Source organism: Heptranchias perlo, chromosome 4 (genome assembly GCF_035084215.1).
Source record: "Heptranchias perlo isolate sHepPer1 chromosome 4, sHepPer1.hap1, whole genome shotgun sequence".
Lineage (NCBI taxonomy): Eukaryota > Metazoa > Chordata > Chondrichthyes > Hexanchiformes > Hexanchidae > Heptranchias > Heptranchias perlo.
This window is the reverse complement of record NC_090328.1, coordinates 50,327,834-50,352,830: the sequence shown is the minus strand read 5'-3', so window position 1 is coordinate 50,352,830 and position 24,997 is coordinate 50,327,834. Positions and strand designations below refer to the sequence as shown.

Below are 24,997 nucleotides of genomic sequence, written 5' to 3'. Positions count from 1 at the left end.
GGCGAGTGACTCACCTCCTGACCCCCCAAAGCCTTTCCACCATCGACAAGGCACAAGTCAGGAGTGTGATGGAATACTCTCCGCTTGCCTGGATGAGTGCAGCTCCAACAACACTCAAGAAGCTCGACACCATCCAGGACAAAGCAGCCTGCTTGATTGGCACCCCATCCATCACCCTAAACATTCATTCCCTTCACCACCGGCGCACAGTGGCTGCAGTGTGCACCATCCACAGGATGCACTGCAGCAACTCACCAAGGCTTTGATTTTATGTTTTCATCTACACTGCTTACAATGCCACCAATCTTCTTTGTGTCATCGGCAAACTTAGATATGAGACTTTCTATGCCTTCATCGAAGTCGTTAATAAATATTGTGAATAATTGAGGCCCCAAGACAAATCCCTGCGGGACTCCACTAGTCACATCCTGCCAATGTGAGTACCTTCCCATTATCCCTACTCTCTGTCGCCATTCGCTCAGCCAACTTCCTAACCAAGTCTGTACTTTTCCCTCGATTCCATGGGCTTCTATCTTAGCTAACAGTCTCTTATGTGGGACCTTATCAAATGCCTTCTGGAAGTCCATATAAATAACATCCATTGACATTCCCCTGTCCACTACTTTAGTCACCTCTTCAAAAAATTCAATCAGGTTTGTCAGGCATGACCTACCTTTCACAAATCCATGCTGGCTCTCTCTGATTAACTGAAAATTCTCGAGGTGTTCAGTCACCCTATCCTTAATTATAGACTCCAGCATTTTCCCCACAACAGATGTTAGGCTAACTGGTCTATGATTCCCCGGTTTCCCTCTCTCTCCTTTCTTAAAAAGCGGAGTGACATGTGCAATTTTCCAATCTAGAGGGACAGTTCCTGAATCCAGAGAACTTTGAAAGATTATAGTTAGGGCATCCGCAATGTGCTCACCTATTTCCTTTAAAACCCTGGGATGGAAACCATCTGGTCCTGGGGATTTGTCACTCTTTAGTGCTATTATTTTCTTCATTACTGTTGCTTTACCTATGTTAATTTTATCGAGTCCCTGTCCCCGATTCAATATTAGTTTTCTTGGGATTTCCGGCATGCTATCCTCTTTTTCGACTGTAAATACTGACGCAAAGTAATTGTTCAACATGTCCGCCATTTCCCCATTGTCAATGACAATATCCCCACTTTCAGTTTTTAAGGGGCCAACACTGCTCCTGACCACCCTCCTTTTCCTAATATAACTATAAAAGTTCTTCGTATTGGTTTTGATATCCCTTGCGAGTTTCTTTTCATACTCTCTTTTTGTAGCCCTTACTATCTGTTTTGTGACCCTTTGTTGATCTTTGTATCTTTCCCATTCGCCAGGATCTGTGCCATTTTTTGCCTTACCTCCTCAAGAAATTCAATTAAGTTAGTCAGACACGATCTTCCCTTAACAAATTCATGCTGACTGTCCTTGATTAATCTGTGCCTTTCTAAATGACGATTAATACCGTCCCTCAGAATTTTTTCCAATAATTTGCCCACTACCGAGATTAGGCTGACTGGCTTGTAATTACACTGTCTATTCCTTTCTCCCTTTTTAAACAACGGTACAATGTTAGCAGTCCTCCAATCCTCTGGCACCATGCCTGTAGCGAAGGAGGATTGGAAAATGTTGGTCAGCGCCTCCACTATTTCCTCCCTTGCCTCTCTTAACAGCCTGGGATACATTTCATCCGGACCTGGCGATTTATCTACTTTCAAAGATGCTAATCCCCCTAATATTTCCTCTCTCACTATGTTTATCCCATCAAATACTTCACACTCCTCCCCCTTAACTACAGTGTCTGCATCGTTCCTCTCTTTTCTGAAGACAGACGCAAAGTATTCATGAAGAACCATACCCAATCTTTGTTCCCCCAATCTCTTTCTCTGTTTGTATCCCCAAACTCTGTATTTATCTGTCTCCCAATGTAAGTTCCTTTGTTCCCTCAATCACTCTCTCTCTTTCTCTATAGCCCCAATATCTAGCTATCTCTATCCCTTGACCTGTTTCTTTGTTCCATCTGTCTTTGTCCCCCAATCTCAGTTTCTTTGTTTTGTCTGTCTCTGTCCCCCAATCTCGGTTTCCCTGTTCCCCAATCTCTGTATGATCCCAATATGTTTTTCTATGCTTCTATTGTGGCATTTTCTTGCCCAGGAGAAGTTGATTATAGCTTTAATCAACTAGCAGCCCACAAATAGGCTGCAGATCAGAGAGCATCACTGGCCCGCATATCATTTGGCTTTAAAAAAATTCTCTGGGGAATGGAGGTTGTGGGGACTGCTGGTGGTGACGAACAGCCTGAGAACAGGTTGCAGATAAGTCAACTGGTGGGCTAGAGCATGGGTGGTGGTGGAAAAAGCACTAGCAAAGAATATACCCAGACAAGTGGTCCAAGAGTGGGATATGGGTTAGTGGACTGCAGAGGAGCTGAGAAGCATCAAGAAAAGCAGTAGAATGGAATAATGAAACCTGAAGGAAGGGGGAAAAAATGAAGAAAGTAATATTTAAAGGTGCAGGTAACGTGAAAAAGAGCGTAAATGTAAAACTGACACCTCACTAGTTGATACACAGGAAAACTGAAAACCAATATGGCTGCGAATTTTTTTTCAAAAAAAACTCGACAGTGTCACCCAGTGGCCAGTATCAGAACTACATACAGACAAGATTTTTTAAGCATACTCTCACTATAAAATTGTGTGACACCAGGCATTAGGTGATAGAAGCTGGATGCCATCAACATAGAAAAAAATCTATTACAGCACCATTTACAGGCATGACAGGTATTACAGTCAATTTACACTGTCATGACTGGTTATTAGTGCTACATATTCAGTGCAGGTAATTAAACTTACGGACCTCTAATTTCCAAGTCTCCATATTACAATTTTTTGTTTCAAGTGGGGATGGGAACTGTCTCCTGGAAAGGACATTTCCTCACTGGGTGCTCAAAGATAATTCTGAGGCATCCTGACATAAAAGTAGGACATATGTATAGTCATTTAGCAGAATGCTGTAACACCTAAATAGTGTTGACTATTTATTTTGGGATTTGCGCTTAAGTCAGCAGCAAAACCAACAGAAATAGCCTGAAGATCAACCTAAGGACCATAATACTTGCACAATTAACCCATCACTGAAGGAACAGACCTTCATGCTTCACTGTTAACCTGTGATTTTATACGGCCTGAAAGGAGCTTTATCTGATTTTTTTCCGCATATTATCTCTCAGTAGCAGCACAACAGAGGAATTCAAATTGGAGGCACCCTGCAATGATGAATGTCATTGCATCCGTTCATACTTCAACCCAGTCTGCGGTGTAGATAATGTCCAGTATTTTTCTGCATGCTATGCAGGTTGTACTAATGCAACAGTAGGTGACTCTCAGGTAGGTCCCTTGAAGATAGTTTACCAGTATTTCTGATTAGCTAATTCGTCAAACTTAAATTGTCTCATGGTTACACAAATGGTACATTACAAAGTGACAAAATAGTGAGGACTTAACTGTTTAGAAATTTAGATTTCTACTGCTGTGTAGACCAGATTCTGCAGTAAATAAAACATAGTGGCTTGGATTTACCACGGTTGGCTGGTAATAGGTTTCACACAGTTGCTGCTTGCTGCCAAAAGAGAACTCTGCTCACAGAAGACTTGTAATTTTACACTCCAACAGTAACCATCAACTTTAAATATGTAAATACATGTCATCGGGCAGACTTTTTTAACACAACAGAAATAACCGTTTAAAAAGTGTATGGCTTAGTCAGTAATTACACCATAAATTGAGCCACGTAGCGCCCTTGTGTAGGCACTACAAGGCCTCCTAAGGACCCAAAATGGCATCCGGAATGCGTGCACACACTCCTAGTGTGACATGCGCCGAACGCCATCTTGGTAAAGATGTTTGCGCACATGCAGATAACGAACACCGGCATCATGTAAAGTAGGGAGAACATGCGGTAGATCAGTGTGCAACGCTGATTTAAAGGGATATATGTGATTTTGGAACTCAACGCCCCAGCCAATGCACTGTCTTAACCATGCACAGCTGAACAGGTCGAAGACGGCCTGAAGACCCCCTACCAGCGCTTTTAAAGGGATCATGCAGGTGTTGCAGGTTAGTTGCTGGATTATTGCTTCTGGCCGCTGGTCCAATTGTACATGTTTGTTGAAGCTTCCTATACTTGAAGAAAGTTATATAGAGAGTGGTTTGGCTGGTCCTGCATTACTGTTAGTGGCATTTAAAACAATGTGCTGAACAAGCTTAGTGCCAGCCATGGGCTCCCACTGGGCATTGAACACAACTGGGAGCATGCAGAGAGGCCACACAGAGCAGGTCAAGCTGCGAGAAGAGAAAGGAGGAGGAGGAGGCGCAGGGCACTGAGCAGGAGGCCATATCCAATGAGGGCCTTCAGGGACCAATTCTCTTACCCCAACCTGAGCAAAGATCAGTGCATCCGACAGCTGCGGTTTATGAAAGAGGTCGTGATGGAAATTTGTCAACTCCTGCAACCACAACTGCAGCCTCGGAGCAGGGCATGAACAGCATTACCTGTGGCTGTGAAGGTAACCGCGGTGCTAAACTTTTACAGTTCTGGATTCTTTCAGGCTGCTGCTGGCGCTATGTACAACATCTTGCAGTTTGCAGTGCACTGCTGCATAAGGGAGGACACTGAGGCACTGTATGAGCTGTGCAACAGATTTATAATGTTTCCTCTTGACAGAGAGAAGTAGAATGAGTGAGCACGAGGGTTTGCTCATATTACAGGCTTCCCCATGGTGCAGGGTGCCATTGACTGCACACATCTTGCCATGTGTGCTCCGTATCTCAACTTGGCCATCTTCATGAACAGAAAAGGGTTCCACTCCCTCAATGTGCAGCTGCCTATCCGGCAAGACCCTGAACCAGAGGAAGAGGCGGAGGTGGAGGAAGAGGCAAGGAGGCAACAAAGTGCACAGACTCTGTGTGCTCACCTTATTAATGAGCGATATCAGTAACCTCAACGACACCTCCCAAGTAACCAACAGCTCTACGCGCCTCACCTTTCCTCTCCCACATGACCATCAAATCATCCTCCTTATGATTATACATTGCTTCCTCCCGCAGCTCATCACAAATAAAAACCACCACCAACAACGACTTAAAATACAAATTTATAAACTAATACATGAAATCATGTATACAACATTACACTATTCACCCTTGTGCATTCCCTTAATGTCTGTCGATCGTCTGCCTTTTCTTTTCCTAGTGCTCCTATGAGGTGCATCCCCAGTGGCTGGAGCATGGGAGGTGGAAGGCTGCTGACCTTCAATTGAAGAGAGTGTAGGTGGGCGTAGAGGACGACCTCGAGCAGCTCTGGGACGGGAGGGCCCGGCTTCAGACTGCATCATCTCAGCATGGGCTGCAGCAGTCTGGCCTGGCTGGCTGACAGGCAACAGCAAGGGCACTGGTGGAGTGGGAGCAGGAATGCTGTCATCCTGAGAGAGGACAGCAGGTTCGACTGCCATGGCGCCACTGCCACTCTCCCAGGGCAGTGCCTCAGCAATCCTGGTGATCTGCTGGAGAACAGATTGCTGGACTGCTTTGTCGCCCTGGAAGCCCCGTTCCACTTGGAATCCAGAGCCACGAAAGCAGCAGTCTAAGCTTCTAAGGCAGCAGTCAGACCTTGGATGGCAGATGTTTGTGCTGCAATGGATGCTGTGACATCAGTCATCAGACGTTGCATCATGGTGGGTTGCACAGGTGTGCTGATGGAGGTGACCAACCATTCCATGTGGGAAAGGATGGGCTCCAAGCTCTGCGCAAAGCCCTGTACCAAGTTGGAGTTGGACTCCTCCATGCCCTTTGACATTGTGCACAGGCTTTCTGGCAGACTTTCCAGTGCATCAACCATTTGGTTGTGTATGCCCATCAGCCTTCTTCTGTAGCCTGGCTCATTGAAATCCTTATCTGACTCGTCTGCAGCAGAACTAGTGCGCGACCTCGCCCTCTGGCGAGCTGGCACTTGTGGTATCCGTTCTCTCTGCCCTGGCTCCTGCGCACTTATGCCCGGTTTCTCACCATGTGCAGATCCCTCCTCTACCCTAGCCTCTACACTACGCGCAGTGTCAGTCTCTGAGCTGGTGGCTGCGAGTATAAGATTGAGTGACTTCATTATTTCTGTCTTCCTCCTCCTCCACCTCAGACGATGCCGGCTGCAGTTCTTGAGTATCTGCAATGACAAAGGGAGACGCGCTGAGTTGTGGAGCGGGGAGGGGAGAAAGTAAGATGTGCGTGCTGATATCAGCTGCAGTACGCGAGACAGAAAAGATTGTGGGGTGAGGGAGATGTGGAGAAGGAGGATTAGGTACACTGAGGCCCTCATCATAGAGATCTCCAGCGCCGCCAGTGGCCACGGCCACAGCAATGGCCCACACAATGATCCCCAGCACTGTCTCCTCCATGGGGGTGAGGACGAGTGGGCGTGCCTTTCCTCCCCCAGGTCTTTGCTGCTGCCAGCTGTTATGCGTCACCTTCTCCTGCGAGACAGAGGGAAGTGTGTCAGTTAGTGTCCTGCAAGGTATTTGGATGATGTGGCTGTCATGGTTGAATAGCTGCCAGTGTGTGTGACCTGTGAGTTGTGGGTGTGTGGATTGCAATAGTGGTACTATGTGAAATGCAGCATCTGAAGTGCAGTGTTACGTATGGATGGAAAGTGTTTGTTGGTGGGTGGGTGACCGAGTGGGTGTGATGCGTGGAGCAGTGGTGCAGTTGATAGGATGTGCCAATAGACACTTCAATTCACTCATCTTGACCACTCATGTCAAATCATTGAACTTTCTCCTGCATTGCATCCACGTGCATGGTGAAATGCTCCTGGCATTCACCTCCAGGGCCACTTCCTCCCACTGCCTCCGCAGCAGGTGCCTGGAGGGCCTACTGCCACCCCGCGGATACAAGATGGCCCTCCGTGCATCCACCTCGTCCACTGAGGCCTCTATGGTGACATCTGAGAACCTTTGTGCATGCTCTCTCGCAGGCCCAGCCATTAGATTTTTCTTCTACCATCGATTGAATTGACAGTGCACCTCCCCTTTAAGAGGTGCAGGCTGCCTTTAAGTAGTGCTGGCCATGCCCCATATCGGGTCCCCTGCTGGTGCGTGCAGCCACTCAACAGCACAGGTAGCACTGGCTGCACGCAGCAATAACGCAGATTATCAGGCAGCACGAATCTCATGTGCTGCCTGCATCTCAACGGCCGGGCGCAGGTTAATCGCGCACCACTACATCCGCGCTCGGTTTCGAGGGTTATCCAATTTAACCCCCTACATCTTATAGCACTAAGCTAAACAGACCAGAAGGTCTTGGGTTTGATCACTACCTTGTGGTGAGTTAGGTGATCTCAGCTGGAACAGCAGTTGAGGTTCTACTGATGTATCGCTGGGCTAGGGAGAAGAAAAGTCAGCCAAGGTCCCCACTCCTGATTGTTATCCAGTAACCCCCGCTGGAAGTGCAAGTGTACGAATTCCAGTTGGGAACAGGATTGGACTTGAATGTGACGCTTCGGCAATAAAATAGTCTGCCAATGTACACACATGATTAAAGGCCATTTTGGTGAGGCCATATCCCAGCAAGAGTCAGCACCTCGAAAAGATAAAGCAGAGGAGAGTATTTTTCGAAGTATGGCACTGAAGGGACTCGGTGATATCTGGATGTATACCTGGGTCAGCAAGGCATGATGATAAAAATCAGCTGATGGGGTGGTCATTTAGACCACTTAGACCAGTTTTTCCCCAAGTCTCACCGTTGGTTTCCTTTTGTCAGTTCTAGAGAGAAGGAAACATGTAAAACACGATGTAGATTGATATTTTTTCACAACTGCAGTTTAAAATTTACAGAAATTACATTATTGCAGTATAAGAGAGACAAGGATGAGTATGCAGGGGAATAAAGTGACTCACTTGAAGTTGGCAAATTAGAAAGATGCGGAGAGGGAGTGAAATTTGGAAATAAAAAGGCCAATCAAGAGAACGGAAAGTTTAAACCCTTTCACGGGGGTGGGAACTGAAAGGCCATATTGGAAACAAGAGGAAATTGTGAATCAAGCGCTGGTAGCAGAGAGCAGGGGTGGAAGATGGACTTCTTTGGCCATAGTTTTTTGCCAAATAAATGTTGGAAAAAAATCAATAGGCCTGGGTATTTTCTGTATGGATCGGGTGACTTTCAACATAATATAATTTGTTTCAGTGCTGCAAAAAGCAGGAAGCTTTATAGTCCAGACCATTGCTTCTTCCAGGAGTGTGTTTAAAAGCAAACATACCAGACATTCTGGGGATTAAAATAAAAATCTGTAAACATTAGCAAATAAAGTTAGTTTATATGTATTATATGGAATAGCAGACTCGGGAGTGCATTCCAAGCCAGTTACACATTTTGGAATTGAACAAGTCTTCGAACATGTTGTCGCCTCTTAAATCCGTGCCCAACTTTCCCGCAGCTCCATGTTTGAATCCTTCCAATCAGGTTTCCTCCCCTGCCACAGTACTTAAACTGCGCTTATCAAAGTCACAAATGACATCCTATGTGACTGTGACCATGGTAAACGTTCGCTCCTCATCCTTCTTGACCTGTCCACAGCCTTTGACATGGTTGATCACACCATCCTCCTCCAACGTCTATCCTCCATCATCCAGCTGGGTGGGACTACGCTTGCCTGGTTCCATTCTTATCTATCCAGTCGTTACTAGAGAATCAACTGCAATGGCTTCTCTTTCCACTCCCACACCATTACCTCTGGAGTCCCCCAAGGATCTAGCCTTGGCTCCCTCATATTTCTCATCCACATGTTGCCCCTCGACAACATCATCCAAAAACACAACGTCAGGTTCCACATGTACGCTGACCACACCCAACTCTATCTCATTACCACCTCCCTGGACTCTTCCACTGTCTCTGATTTGTCAGGCTGCTTGTCCAAAATCCAGTACTGGATGAGCAAAAATTTCCTCCAACTAAATATTAGGAAGACTGAAGCCACTGTCTTCAGTCCCCATCACAAACTCCCTTCCCTAGCCATCAACTCCATCCCTCCCCCTGGCCACTGTCTGAGTCTGAACCAGAAAATTCGCAACCTTGGCGTCCTATTTGTCCCTGAGATGAGCTTCCGACCACATATCTGCTCCATTACCAAGACTGCCTACTTCCACCTCTGTAACATCGTCCATCTCTGCCCCTGCCTCAGCTCATCTGCTGCTGAAACCCTCCCTTTATTACCTCTAGACTTGTCTACTCCAATGCTCTCCTGCCGGCCTCCCATCTTCCACCCTCCATAAACTTGAGCTTATCCAAAACTCTGCTACCCATATCCTAACTTGCACCAAGTCCCGTTCATTCATCACCCCTGTGGTCACTGACCTACATTGGCTCCCAGTCCAGGAACGCCTCGATTTTAAAATTCTCATCCTTGTTTTCAAATCCCTCCATGGCCTTGCCCCTGCCTATCTCTGTAAACTCCTCCAGCCCGACAACCCTCCGAGATCTCTGCACTCCTCCATTCCTTGCCTCTTGCACATCCCCAATTTTAATCGCTCCATCATTGGTGGCTGTATCTTCAGCTGCCTAGGCCCTAAGCTCTGGAATTCCCTCCCTAAACCTCTCCACCTCACTATCTTTGTCTCCTCCTTCAAGATGCTCCTTTAAACCTACCTCTTTGTCACTTGTTCTAATATCTGTTTATGTGGCATGGTGTCAAATTTTGTTTGATAATCGCTCCTGTGAAGCACCTTGGAACATTTTACTACGTTAAAGGCACTATGTAAATGCAAGCAGTTGTTATTGTTGAAACAGCGCAAGTTTTGCTATCATCATTTATGATGCCCCCTCTTTGTACCACTGCCTTGTCACGCACCTCAGACTGGGGCACTCACTGAAATGTCTTTATTCATAAAATGAGAAATGAAAGGTACGTAGCAAAGTAATGTTATACAGATATGCGAATCAAAAATGGAATGTCATCAGTGACCTTTTGGTTGGGAATTTGCTCGGAGCTGCTCCTGCTCCATCACTGTAACTTTGCCAGGAAATGCTTCAGAAACAACATTTCTGCCGCACTTCCGGAAAAGTTATGGCAGCCAAGCGGGAACAGCTCCAAGGAAATTCCGGGCCTATTAATTGTGTTTGCCTTTTGTATTGCAGGTTTATCAGAAATGTTCTTGTATCCAGAATGATGCTGAAGCGTTTGATGCACGTAAAGGAAAATGTGGTGCTACTTGTGCCAACATGCCCGTATTTATGGGATTTTTTTTGATTGCTGTCATTTTCACATTCATGACTAACACATCAATTACAACAGCAGTTCTCAGGTATGCTGTATATTCAGTACCGACATAACAACAGCCACTGCATTTTGAAGCTAATTCTTCATGTGAAGTGCTTTGAGATATTTCAATGTGATAAGCTGTTATGTATTTATTATTTATCCATTCTGAATTGAGCACTGTATACTTGGTGCTGGAGTCAGTGATGTATTCTTTCTGTCGCCAACTATTCCAGTCTTTTTAAAATGAACAATCACACTTTTATGTGTGATCAATTATAAAGAACAATTTTTTTTATTCGTTCATGGGATGTGGGCGTCGCTGGCCAGGCCAGCATTTATTGCCCATCCCTAATTGCCCTTGAGAAGGTGGTAGTGAGCCGCCTTCTACTGAAGGAGCCGACTTCTGCTGCAGGAGTTCCTTAGGGCAGTGTCCTGGGCCCAAACTGAGCATCGGTGAGCAGGTTATTGGTGAGTAAGTGCCGCTTGATAGTACTGTCGACAACACCTTCCATCACTTTGCTGATGATTGAGAGTAGACTGATGGGGCGGTAATTGGCCGGATTGGATTTGTCCTGCTTTTTGTGGACAGGACATACCTGGGCAATTTTCCACATTGTCGGGTAGATGCCAGTGTTGTAGCTGTACTGGAAGAGCTTGGCTGGAGGCGCAGCTAATTCTGGAGCACAAGTCTTCATCCACTTGGCACTTCTGGCTGAAGATGGTTTCAAACACTTCAGCCTTGTCTTTTGCACTCACGTGCTGGACTCCGCCATCATTGAGGATGGGGATGTTTGCAGAGCCTCCTCCTCCCGTTAGTTGTTTAATTGTCCACCACCATTCACGACTGGATGTGGCAGGACTGCAGAGCTTTGATCTGATCCGTTGGTTGTGGAATCGCTTAGCTCTGTCTATAGCATGTTGCTTCCACTGTTTAGCATGCATGTAGTCCTGAGTTATAGCTTCACCAGGTTGGCACCTCATTTTTAGGTACGCCCGGTGCTGCTCCTGGCATGCTCTTCTACACTCCTCATTGAACCAGGGTTGATCCCCTGGCTTGTTGGTTATGGTAGAGTGAGGAATATGCCGGGCCATGAGGTTACAGATTGTGCTGGAATACAATTCTGCTGCTGCTGATGGCCCACAGCGCCTCATGGATGCCCAGTTTTGAGCTGCTAGATCTGTTCTGAATCTATCCCATTTAGCACGGTGGTAGTGCCACACAACACGTTGGATGGTGTCCTCAGTGTGAAGGTGGGACTTCGTCTCCACGAGGACTGTGCGGTGATCACTCCTACCAATACTGTCATGGACAGATGCATTTGTGACAGGTAGATTGGTGAGCATGAGGTCAAGTAAGTTTTTCTCTCGTGTTGGTTCGCTCACCACCTGCCGCAGGCCCAGTCTGGCAGCTATGTCCTTCAGGACTCGGCCAGCTTGGTCAGTAGTGGTGCTACCGAGCCATCCACCCACCCAGTCCCCCACCCAGAGTACATTCTGTGCCCTTGCTACCCTCAGTGCTTCCTCCAAGTGATGTTCAACTTGGAGGAGGACTGATTCATCAGCTGAGGGAGGGCAGTAGGTGGTAATCAGCAGGAGGTTTCCTTGTCCATGTTTGACCTGATGCCATGAGATTTCATGGGGTCCAGAGTCAATGTTGAGGACTCCCAGGGCCACTCCCTTCTGACTGTATATCACTGTACTGCCACCTCTGGTGGGTCTGTCCTGCCGGTGGGACAGGACATACCCAGGGATGGTGATGGAAGAGTCTGGATGTTGGCTGAAAGGTATGATTCTGTGAGTATGGCTATGTCAGGCTGTTGCTTGACTAATCTGTGACAGCTCTCCCAATTTTGGCACAAGTCCCCAGATGTTAGTGAGGAGGGCTTTGCAGGGTCGACTGGGCTTGGTTTGCCTTTGTCGTGTCCGGTGCCTAGTGGTCCGTCCGGTTTTATTCTTATTATGACTCTTTTTTAGCGAGATTTTACAACTGATTGGCTTGCTAGGCCATTTCAGAGGGCAATTAAGAAGCAACCACAATGCTGTGGGTCTGGAGTCACATATAGGCCAGACCGGGTAAGGACAGCAGGTTTCCTTCCCTAAAGGATATTAATGAACCAGGGTTTTTATAACAATCCGGTTGTTTTATGGCCACCATTACTGATACTAGTATTTTAATTCCAGACTAATTTAATTAATTGAATTTTTAATTAATTTCCCAGCTGCCGTGGCGGGATTTGAACTCGTGACTCCGGATTACTAGTCCAGTAACATAATCACTATGCTACTGTACCCTGTACAATGGTGTTAGTGTTATTTAAATGCATGAGGAAAGGACCATTATTGTACATTGAGCGTAGAAAGTGCAGCACAACATGAAAGCACTTATCATACCTTGATACTTTCAGTGAACACATTCATCCAGCATATCGTGCCTTTTTAAGCCCAGTCCGTGAGGTGAGGGGGTGAGGTTTCTGTCTGCTTTTCATTGATCCCTTCAGCTTCGTTGGCCAGCTGCACCTCCTCCATCTCTCTCAGTTTATACACTCCAGGTCTCCCTGGACTGTGAAACCCCTAGAGTTACTTGGCGCCCTGCTTGATGCCGCCACACTTGCCTGTGCAGTGCTCGGAACTGACCCAGCAAGCTCTCCTCCTGAAATCACCTTTGTCCCCTGAGTTTCCTAAGGTATGGGGAGCCCTAGATCTTGTACAATTCGATGGCAACTTCTGTAGCTGCTTGCAGTGAACCAATGAGGAAGACCCAGCACTGTGTGGCCTGGACCTCCTCTTCCCTGAGCTACTTGGCTAAAACTAAAACACCAAATGACATGGTGGACCCATTTCTGTGACCCCTGAGTAACTAAAATATTCCAACCAAAATCTTACCACAGGTACTTCTGTGGTAATCCATAGCCACCCGAATGCGGGCAACTTTGCCCTTCACATAATGGTAGTCCTTCACCTGGCTGCCATATACTATCGTGAACAAGCAACTATGCATCCCATTCACCATGACTGGGTGAAGGTAAGGAGTCAATCAGTCTACATCAGCAGTCACCACATAAGTAGCTGTCTCATACCTTCCGAGTTCACGCGACTGCCCAGTTTGCGTCGCAAGATTTCTGAATGACCATCAGTAGTTTGTCTTGTGACCTACCTCAGCACATTTAAAACAGCTGCGCTCATTGTCTTCAGACCTCTGACTTCTGCTTGGCTGTTCCTTTGGGCTTCGCCCTGGGCAGGTTGGGGGGTTGGATCACAGAAGGGTTCCTCCATGGTATGGCGTGAGGCATCTGACCTCCCACCCTGTGTGATAACTCATCTGTGCCTGTGAAGCCATAAAATGATCAGCATGTGTGCCTAGTTGCTCAAGAGCTTTACACTTGTGATCAAGTAATCAGATTCTTAAATTACCTGGGATTAGCTCTAGAAATCTGGTCCATAGCATTAAATAGCAAAGACCTTTGTAGTCTGTTACACCTTAGCTTTCCAGCCACTTCTGGCATATGTCTTTCAGCTGGATAACCATTTCTCTATACGTAATTTCTGGATTGTTTCTTAGTTTCATAAATCTCTGCTGAATGCTTCATTCATTAAATCACAAGCTCTGAGAATAGCATGCTTTATAATATTGCTGTCCAGTCAGCAGGATTGGCATGAGAAAATGCTGCATGTGCTTTCCATTTAGTGACATCACAAATCAGTTGTCCCATCCACTTTTGTCCCATTTGTGATGAGTGTCTAATGGATCAAAGGCCTGGATAAGGCCATCCTCGTTTATAAAATTTAAAATGGGATTTGATTTAATAAAGTAGTGATCCTTGAGTCCCACAACCCTACTTACCAATCTTGTTGCTGAAGAGTGTTTCTCAGCCAATTCAAGTGGAGTTTAATGTGGGCAAGTGTGAGGTCATCCACTTTGGACCTAAAAAAGATAAATCAGGGTATTTTCTAAATGGTAAGAAACTAGGAACTGTCGAGGAGCAAAGAGATTTGGGAGTCCAAGTACACAAATCATTTAAAGCCAGTAGACAGGTACAAAAAGCAACCAAAAAGGCTAATTGAATATTGGCCTTTATCTCAAGGGGGCTGGATTACAAAGGGAGGAAGTTATGCTTCAGTTGCATAGAGCCTTGCTCAGACCCCATCTGTCTTTTCCATGTCTTCTTTTCATTTTAAAATCCCAACTGCAGTGCCAGCTTTTGGTCAAAACTGACTTCCTTCCCCTGCACCCCAGAGCAGAGTCCTGCAGTCTAACCCGGCAATAACCCCAGCTGAGTTCAATGAATAGGGTTGTCACAGCAGCACTGAGTGTGAACAAGGTCGCTGGAATGTCAAATTATTTTTCATTGTTCCTCGGTTGCCATTTCAGATACCCCATCTGAAACCTAATGCATAACACCCAATCCTGCTGCTCTTTGAATTTAACTTCTTTAAAGCAAGCTTTAACATAAAAGCACATTTTGAAATAACTCATACTTGGATCCTTTTTGTGGAAAAATGGTCAAAAAAATCCAGAAATATGACAAACACTATGCAACTTTCTTGGGTCATGGTTTCAGACATCAAGCTTGGCTCTTTAAATTACGACAATAATTTTTTGATCTTTAAAAGTCAATTTCGAAATTTATTGAAATACTTCCAGTAAAACAAAATTTGCTTTTGGGGAATTTTTGGGGCACAGGATGTTTTCATAATGTCTTTTCGCTTTTGAGATTTAAATGGGATGAACGTCTCCACTCCTTTACTGTAAGAGAAAGACCAAGGCGGTTCACAGAGGTATAGTCAAAAAAAAGGATACCAAGCCATTGAAGGAGACATTAGCATGACTGAACAAAAGCTTGGTCGCAGAGGTGGGATTAAGCAGGATTTTAAAGGAGGAGAGGGAAGCAGAGAGGCAAAGGGGTTCAGGGAAGGAATTCAAGAGCTTGGGGACTAGGTGGCTGAAAGCATGACCGCCAATGGTAGGTGAAAGAAGGATGGGATGCGCAAAAGACCAGAGTTAGAGGGAGAATTTGAGGTACTGGGGGACCGGGAGCCACTGTAATTTAGCGAGGATAGAGATGATGGGTGATCAGGATTGTTGTTTTTATTAGACATTTGTTCTTTTATTAAATTTATTGAAGAATTAAGTTATTTTCAATTCTACATCATCAGGCAGAAACGAGCAGGGTTCTTTTAAATTTTGGTCATTATATCAGTGCTAGGCCCTGGAAAATAATGTGTTTACCCTTTTTCCATCTGGTATCAGTACCAAATATTGCCAGGTCAGGCACAGCACTAACAAATGCAAAATAATGTTCCAGCAAGTCTGTCCAATTAAGTTCCTTAATCTTAGAAAAAAAACCATAATTGCACCAGTAACATTACATTGAGTAACCAATGTGCTGCTGTTATTCTTCACCAGATTACAAGGTAGTTACAGAAGAGGAATGCTATTTGTTCACTGTCCAGACAGACCTCATAGTCCCCCATCACAGCACCAACTGTTTCTCAAATGATTCCAGTTTTTTTACTTCTATGTTTGATTGCGTCTCCATGTTCCACTTGATCTTTGGTCTAGTATACTAGATTCATAAATAAATGAGATGTTGTGCAAAAAACTGAATCTATGGCCGGGAATTTCCTCAAAGCTGCTCCCAGTCCACAGCCATAACTTCGCCGTAAATGCACCACTGAACGCTGGTATGGTTTCACCCTCACAATTGCCCACACAGTAAGTTTCTAATCTCAGCTAAACTGATGTAAAAGGAAGATAAGATGACAGGTCAACCCATGTTTTCATGTCCTGCCTATCAGTCAGCAAAAGGTTGCCTACCTGCCTACTGGGCTGGGGAATATTGATTGGCATGGGGTGGTCTATATGGAGGGGAAAAAAGGGGTGGCAATAAATACTTTTTTGGCAAATCTTTGTTTTCTTATGTTTTCCTTTTATTATTCAGGTTGCCTAAAAATCAACTAGAATTACCTTTTTTATTTGCTTACAGGTGTGTTCCTGATAACCAACGCTCGTTTTCTTTGGGTATTCAATGGGTTTTTGTGCGGTTACTAGGTGAGAAGCAACCACGATACCATTGGTATTTTACATGAACCCACAGAATAAAACAAATACTGCCTTAAAATCTCATTTGCAAGTGGAGGAATATCACACAGGTCCACAAGTGGTATGACATTCATGCAGTGAGTGCAACCAACCTCATAACTCAATGCCTCCGAATTTCCTTGGGTTTCTGCTGGACTCAGGCTGTAATTCCAGCAGGAATCCATGGAACTCATCATAAAGCAGCAGGGACTCAGTTTCGGGCTGACCCTTACAAGGCCAATGATATCAGGGAATGAGCCTGGGGGTGGTGAGCTGGGATTAAAACTCCCTGGGGGTTAAATTGGATAGGGCCGGAAACTGCGATTAACCTGCACCCAGTGCTTCCTCAGCAGGCAAGACGAGACATTCGTCCGGCCTCAGTGCTCACCTGAAAGCAGCGTTCCAAATCAGCGTTGACACAAGGATTCAAGGACATTTGCACTTTTCACCAGCAGGGGGAGCCCCAATCTCTTAAAGGCAGGCTGACCCTCTGACAGCCTGCCAAAATCTCACCTGTTATTTGCTAAAAATAACAGTCTGCTGTCCGCAGAGTCTGAACAGAGATCAGACATCGCACACATAAAACACAGATGTAGGTCCCGTCTGTATGTTTATAAATTGTTAAGTTATATTAAAAGATTGAATAAAGGTTGCGCACCCACGAAATCCCACATCCTCCAATCTGCATGCCAGACCTCACCAATCTGCCGATCTGAGTTTGTACCAGGCCTGCGAGAGTGCATGCACCAAGTTCTCTGCTGATGCACTAGAGGCCTTGGTGCAAGAGATGGACAGAAGGAGGGGCATCCTATATCCGCTGACGGGAGGGGGTGGTTGGGGGTCAAGAGGCCCTCCAGACATATGCTCAAAAGGCAGTGGGAGGCAGTAGGGGACAAGGTCAATGCCAGGTGCATAGCACCACAAACATGGATGCAGTGCAGGAAGAAGTTCAGTGCTTTGACACGAGTGGTTAAGGTGAGTGAGGTCAACTGTGAAGTGGCATCTCCTACCAACTGCACCACTAGCCACATCCACTGCTCCACGCACTACACCCCACATCACCCACATACCAACAAACTCTTTCAATCAGTACTCAACTCTTCCAATCAGATGCTTCCTCTCACCCTTACACATTACCACTGTTGCAAGCCACGCACCCACAACTCACAGGCCACACAGACCGGCAGCTATTCAACCATGACAGGCATATCACCCAGACACACATCCCGCTTTCTTGCAGGAGAAGGTGGTGCATAACAGGAGGCAGCAAGTGGCAGTGTTATTTAGCCCCTCGAGCCTGTTCCTCCATTCAATGAGATCATGGTGGACCTGTGACCTAACTCCAAAAACCCGCCTTAGCCCCATATCCCTTAATACCCTTGGTTCATAGAAATCTATCAATCTCAGATTTAAAATTCACAATTGAGCTAGCATCAACTGCCGTCTGCAGAAGAGCATTCCAAACTTCTCCCACCCTTTGCATGTAGAAGTGTTTCCTAACTTCACCCCTGCATGTCCTGGCTCTAAATGTTAGGCTATGTCCCCTCGTCCTAATATTCAAGTACAGAAGACCTCCAAAAACAATTACAAATGCATCAGCAGCCAGAAGCATTAATCTAGCAACTAACCTGTAAATCCTGCATGGTCCCTTTAAATAGCGCTGGTGGAGGGTCCTCCAGGCCCTCTAAGATATGTTCAGATGGTCGTGGTTAAGAACTAAGTGCGTTGAGTGGAGCATTAAGTTCCAAAATGGCGTCTATCACTTTAAATCAGTGTTGCACACTGATCAAACTAATTTTCCCGTCACTTTACATGCTGTCGGCGTTCATTATTTGCGCATGCCCTAAACCCTTTACCAAGATGGCGTCCGGCGCACGTCAGGCTAGAAGCGTTCATGCACATCCAAGACGCCAGCTTGGATGTTCAGGAGGCCGCATAGCGCGGAAATAACGGGCGCTAGACAGCCCAATTTCTAGACCCCCATGTCGTAACTTGCCATATCCCCAGCTCAACCAGGACCTGGTTTAGGACTGGAAACCACTACGCTGAGAGAGATGAGGTATACTGACCTCCAGATGGGCACATCTGGACCAGACCAGGGAAACAACCTGAACCCCATAACACTGGCAATTTTTCTTTTAAAAAAATCTGCATCGGTCCTCTTCCATAGGTGGCTGAAGGGGTGCTCATTGGGTCTTGGTGGGGCCTGGGTAATGCCACTCCGGTGATAGGCAGGTGCCAGAGATGCGCCTGTAGTGGCGTGGGCACCTGCTGGCCCCATGCAAATTTGGTGCCTTCCTGCTGATCACGCAAGCTCTGGCAGGGTCAGCATTGGAGGGCACTGATTGGTGCAAGTCCAACGTAACCATCCGGATGGTCCGTGGATTTTCTGGGCCAGTTTGTACAAATGTCATTTCTGTTTATACAATTGATAAGTGTTGGGCAGGGAGTAAGTCGGTGCTGTTTTGGGTAAACATACTGTCCAGCAGCTCTTGACTTTAGGATGAAGTTCCGTGTACACATATGAGATGCAACTCCTTACTTCTGGCAATAAGGACCCTGCATGGAATGTATTTAGCAGTCCTAACTCAGTTCACAGTGGATATGAACAAAACTGGCCACAGTTCAGTGCAAATTGGCAATCGTACTCAAGCCACGAGAATAGTTGGCACTGGAAATGGGAAAATATCACAAGGATGGAGGTAGCAGAGCTGTTCTGAGGCTGAGATCTGTTGTTGGGACAGAGTAGAGGAAAGTTTACACTGTCTGAGAGTGGTTAATGTTGAAACTGGATGACAGAAGTAGAAGAGTGTTCCATTCTCTCGAATTGATCTCACCTTAGCTAGCATAAATATTTTTTTAAAGTATTACAGAGCATTGATTAGAGTCAATGTTAAAGCAAAATCATTCTTTTTCGCTCTTAGACTGCCAGCAAGTCTGGGAGATTCCAGGCTCCCTTGCTAGCCATTTAAAAACAAATTCAATTTATACACTGACACTGAAACAAACACTAAAGTTACAGCAATGAAAATGCTTAGTATAAGAGTAGCTTTGTATAATATTAATCCTATACATGTCAAAATAAACCTTTAAAAACAATTTTAAATAAAAATAAAAAGTAAGCATTACTTTTCTGCCTTTCCCCCATTCTCTCTTTCCCATTTTTCATTCACTTCTATTTTCATTAGTTTAATTTTACTTTTTATATCTAATCTATCTATTCTAATGATTTTCCACAAAAATAATTTTAAAACCTTTTATTTCACTCACTTCTTCTTCCTCCTGTCACCCACTATTCATTTTGAATGAGAGCAAATTCCAGATAAATTGGTTTTTGACTGAATTCTAGCTTAAAATAGTTGTTTAAATCAAATGTAAAAAAAAACGTTTTGTCACAGAAATAAGTTGTTCATGGCACAAACGTCTAGTAACTATTTAAAAAAATATCAAGATATACAGTACACAGTAATGCTGGCACTGAATAGTTTGATAGTTTGAAATTGTCAAAGACAATAAAAAATGGTGTTAAACATGCAATAGTACACGTGAAGCTAGAAAAGTAACTACATGCAAAACAGCAGCATTGCAGCCAGAGGACTAAACTCATATGTTACAGAGTCAAATGTCACACAGATTAAAAATATAGATAGCTACTCCAGTGGCTTAGTTTGTTAAGGCAGTCAGTAGTTGGGCTGTACTGATCAGAAAGATCCAAGGTTTAATATCTGGCTTAAGATGCACTAAGTGATGTTAGCCAGGGTGGTGGTATGGTAACTGTAAAAGACTTCAGTGTCCTAGACTACAAAGGAGCTGGGAGGACATATTTGTGGGCATCAGGTGAGGACAGAATGGGGCTCAACTATTGGGACAATATCTTTGGAAAGAACAGAGGAATTGTTTCCATCTGAACAGATTGTTTTTGTTTCCATACATATGTTTCACTAAAACTTGACAACACCGCTACTACAGCTGTTTTAACTTTTAATTTACTGACTTACAGGCTCCATTCCAGGACCAGTTCTCTTTGGTTCAGTAATTGATGAATCTTGTGTCCTTTGGAATGAAGATGATTGTGGCAGACAAGGTGCATGCTGGATATATGATAACCCAAAAATGGCCTACATGCTTGTAGGCATTAGTAAGTGTTCCATTCTGCTTTTATTGAGAAAAAGATGAACGGATGTAAATGAATTTTAAACTTGAATAAGGAGACAAATTCCTTGATGGTTCTTTGAGTTAAAACACGTGAGCTATGTTATTGAGCCATACATATTAGGAAGCTCCCAAGCTCATTTCAGTCATGGGTGCAGTAGGGATTGCCACGGTTGGACTTAGAGGAACACTCAACCAGTGTGTGCTGGGTTAGTGAGAAGAAAATCAGCCTGATTGCCATCCAGGTGGCAAGCATATTGGTGAAAAGCATATTGAGTGCAGCAGATGAGGACAGAATGGCCTTTCAACATTCACTTTCACTTCAAGAATGGTACTGGTGTACTGGACAACTGATAGTACCTGAGAAATTGCACCAGCATTACTCATTGCCTTTCAGAAAGGAAGGGAGGTAAACTGGGAAAGGTTGAAAAAAGAACAATTTATTATGTTGAAGTTTTGCTACTCTTACTCTTCGAGGTTGGATGTTTGGTGGTTTAAAAACTCCTTCACCTCTGGAACATAGAGTGAAATCCAATAGAGGCTGACAGTGATGATAGTTAACCTTATTGTAAACTAACATGACCTTCTAGATAATAATTATACTGCTCTACTAGACTGTAAACATTTTAAGCACAGAAGTTTTTAAGGAATGAGCAGATGCCTATGTGTGCTAATACGTCAACACAGAAACTCATGGCAGACTGTCTACTCTCGATGCCTGCTCAATGGATGCAGCACAACTTCACTATTTCTTGCTCTTCACCACAAAACAATACACATAAGCCGTAACTGCTACATAACTATCACATTGTTGCAGCTATGCACAACAGTCCACAACAACTATCTCACAGACCAATATTTTCTGAGAATATTCTATTTTCCTTACAAATCCAACTTAATGTACTTGCCTATACTGTTGTACAAACAAAATACATAAACCTCAGTTGTCAAATAAAATAACAAATGAGCTCAGGCTTATGATCCATGGACAGTATCAAACCATAGATTATTTCCAAGTATCCAAATGAGTTTAGACATAAGACAGATGATCATTTCATATTTTACATTTTTTAAATTTGTAGAAACACTTCTATCTCTTTTGTCTTATTGGTCGTGGTATTGTTTGCTTTCACACAGGCAACTTATAGGCTACATATGAAAGCCTACACAGGCTACACTCAGGTCACTGAATGTCAACATAAATCACTGGTTAGGCCTCAGCTGGAGTACTGTGTCCAATTCTAGCCATCACACTTTAGGAAGTATGTCATGGTCTTGAAGAGGGTGCAGAGGAGATTTACTAGAATGATACTAGGGATGAGGGACTTCCGTTTTGTGGAGAGATTAGAGAAGCTGGGATTGTTCTCCTTAGAGCAGAGAAGGTTAAGGGGAGGTGTTCCAAATGATGAAGGGTTTTGATAGAGTAAATAAGGAAAAACTGGCAAGAGGGTAGGTAACAGAGGACACAGATTTAAAATAATTGGTAAAAGAACCAAAGGAGAGATGAGGAGAATTATTTTTATGCAGCGAGTTGTTATGATCTGGAATGCACTGCCTGAAAGGGTGGTGAAAGCAGATTCAATAGTAACTTTTAAAAGGGAATTGGATAAATACTTGCAAAGGAAAAATTTGCAGGGCTATGGGGAAAGAGCATAGCCGGCACAGGCAGGATGGGCTAAATGACCCCCTTCTGTGCTACATGATTCTTTTTTTTTATTCGTTCACGGGATGTGGGCGTCGCTGGCAAGGCCGGCATTTATTGCCCATTCTATGTCAACATAATCTAAATCTGCATTTTTGTTTGTAGGTGCAGCTTGCAAACTGATCTCTGTTGTCACAATTACTGCAGCTTATTTCCTATATAGACCACCACGGATGGCTGAAGTTACAGAACAGGCAGCTAATGGGCCAAGTAGCGAATGGGTGGTTGAGGATCAGGATTTAACTGACTGATGGGAGAATCGTGTATACTAACCATTAAGTCTGTGCAATAATAAATACACGAGGGACAAAATTTTGATTTTATATATTTTTAATTCTTAAATATGACAACAATTGCAAATTTCTGTCTTGGATAGCTTACAAATGATAATGTCTGTCTATCATTTAAAACAAGCAATTATATTGATTTATGATGCGAACTTGGTCAATTTCAAGACTGATCGGGGGAGCCATCTTGTTTTTTAAAACTTGTCCCCATTATGATTTTTTGGTAAACACAAAAACTGGTGGAAATTTGGTTAAAAAAAGTCTCCTGTTACCTCTGTATCTGAAAGCAGGTGACATGCACAAACTGCTATGATAGTGCTCTGTGGCTATCTACAGAGCAGTCTTCTTAATGTTTAATGTGTGAAATAGTTGACTTCTAGCCTCTATATAGGCTTCCTCCAAAAATAGTTATTAATAAAATATATATGGTAAATAAATTGCCACGTGGAATACACCTAGGAGTCCTTCAACAAATTAGAAGCACTATAGAAGTTGCATTTCTAATAAATTTAAGTGCTCACACTGGATTTCAGCTTCAAATATGACTTTTAAATTAGCTATGATCCTAATTGTCTCCTATTGCCCACTTTAATAGCACACTAATTAATTGTCTCCTTCAGCCTGCATACTTTTATAACTCAAGCTTGGCGTCACTTAATTTCCACTTCTTGGTTTACCTTACCTAATATTCTCCTGTATTCTTTTCAACCTTTGTGGTGCTTTGCACTGTGTGCCATGCCCTTTCACATAGCTGTATTGATAATAATTTTTAAAAATTGGCCAAACAGACCAGAGAAGTCCCAGATTTGAATCTCAAATTGTGCTCAACTGATCTCTGCTGGGGCACGGTAGGGATGTTACACTTGGCATCAAGGTCCTTGGGCTGGGGGGCAGGGAGGGAAGAAAAATCATCCCAATCCTGATCACTATCTTGCCAGACAGTGCACATGTGTGGCTGTTGGTGAGAGGTTTTCCAAACTTACTTGTATGCTCACACATGAAGAATGGCTACTTGGGTAAGGTACTGGAGAGCCATTAGTACATATGGAACTGTACCCTGGCATGAGGTACATCCTTCACAAGAAGATGGGAGAAAGAATTAGAAAATAAAAGAGAAAAATGTTGGGTGTTGCAGCAAGTTGGAGTCCCAGTGAGCTCTGCCAGAGTGCTGGGTTGCAGGTTTAATTTGTCCATAATACTGAGCATCTGATCCCAGGCAAGTTGCTTGTGGAGAAGTACTGAACATTGGCCAAGCAATTTTAACCTGGAAGGGAGACAAAATTGGAGGAAAAGTTGTCCCTTGTTTTCTCTCCCACACCTCCAAATAGCCAAATCAGAGTGGAAGGCCTGGAAGTGAATCAGCTTCCCACTCTCTCAGTTACAGTTGGCACAGAACTGGTAAGACCAATAATAAAAGGGAGTACACCCCAAAATGATATTAAACATGAGGACCTTTCACTATTAGGAACCTCCTTTAACTGGGAGGGGCAGTTTATTTCATCCTCTGGATTGTGAACAGAGTTCAAGGCAAATCCATAAGCACTTAATAGAAGGGGTACTTGTACCAGGCCAAAATGATCACCTGTTATTTTCTACTGCACGAAATGCATACCGAAAATGATGAAAAGTCACCGCAACCACTAAACATGTAGTCGTCTGATTTTGAAATCAGGACTGTTACTTTTAGGTTCCTGAACTGCCCATGTTAAATCTCTCCACAGCATATTCTATTTATACCAACTAATTAAATAAAGAAGGAAGTAAAATGAGTGACCTTAGTCACTACACCAAGTACTCGTATGCATAAAATCAACCTGAATATTCTAAGCAAAATCTTTGAAAAGCAGCTACATCAGAGTCTACCATTGTTAGTTATTTCTGTTTTCACTTCCATTTATTCTTGAATTTAAAAGAAAGAGCATGTATATATCTGTAAATATAACATTTCTGGTAAAATGTTAATGGAAGGCTTTTGAACTGTTTTCAATTGCTATTTTGTTGAAGGATTTGACAAAGCAAATGTTTACAGAATTTTTGTAATTTGGTAATTTTGAACAATAAAGAAGGTTTATTCAATTACTATCACTTTGGAGTATTTTTGTGTGTGTACTTTAAGTAAAAGACATATTTAATAACCAGTATAGTCACAGACATAATAGTATACATTTAATAATGGTATGAGAAATAGATGACACAGTTAAAACAGAAATTTTTTGCAAGTCGATTACTATTCGAATTACTATTCACTGAATGAAATCTACATTAATAAATGGTAGTGCCACCTTGATTGCACTCTCACCCACCCCTGAGTCAGAAAATTGTAGGTTCAAAACCCCACTTCAGGATTTAGGCACATAATCCGGGCTGGCACTTCAGTGCAGTCATTTATTGTCGAATTAGCTGTTAACGTATGTCTACAAAACTTCAACAAAGTAATTCATTGGTTGTGAAGTGCTTTGGC

The 24,997-nt window shown here is 43.9% G+C and overlaps 1 protein-coding gene across 1 annotated transcript in view; it reads left to right on the top strand.

Annotated features, from left to right (window-relative positions):
- The window catches only part of LOC137320918 (solute carrier organic anion transporter family member 4C1-like), a 143,991-nt gene extending 119,419 nt beyond the window's left edge, over nucleotides 1-24,572 (top strand). Inside the window, exons 9-13 of the mRNA XM_067982908.1 lie at nucleotides 3,247-3,403; nucleotides 10,193-10,359; nucleotides 16,301-16,365; nucleotides 20,396-20,533; nucleotides 22,355-24,572. Coding sequence (XP_067839009.1) covers nucleotides 3,247-3,403; nucleotides 10,193-10,359; nucleotides 16,301-16,365; nucleotides 20,396-20,533; nucleotides 22,355-22,500 — 673 coding nt within the window. The 3' untranslated portion in view covers nucleotides 22,501-24,572. The remainder of the gene's footprint in view (nucleotides 1-3,246; nucleotides 3,404-10,192; nucleotides 10,360-16,300; nucleotides 16,366-20,395; nucleotides 20,534-22,354) is intronic.
- The last annotated feature ends 425 nt before the right edge of the window (nucleotides 24,573-24,997 follow it).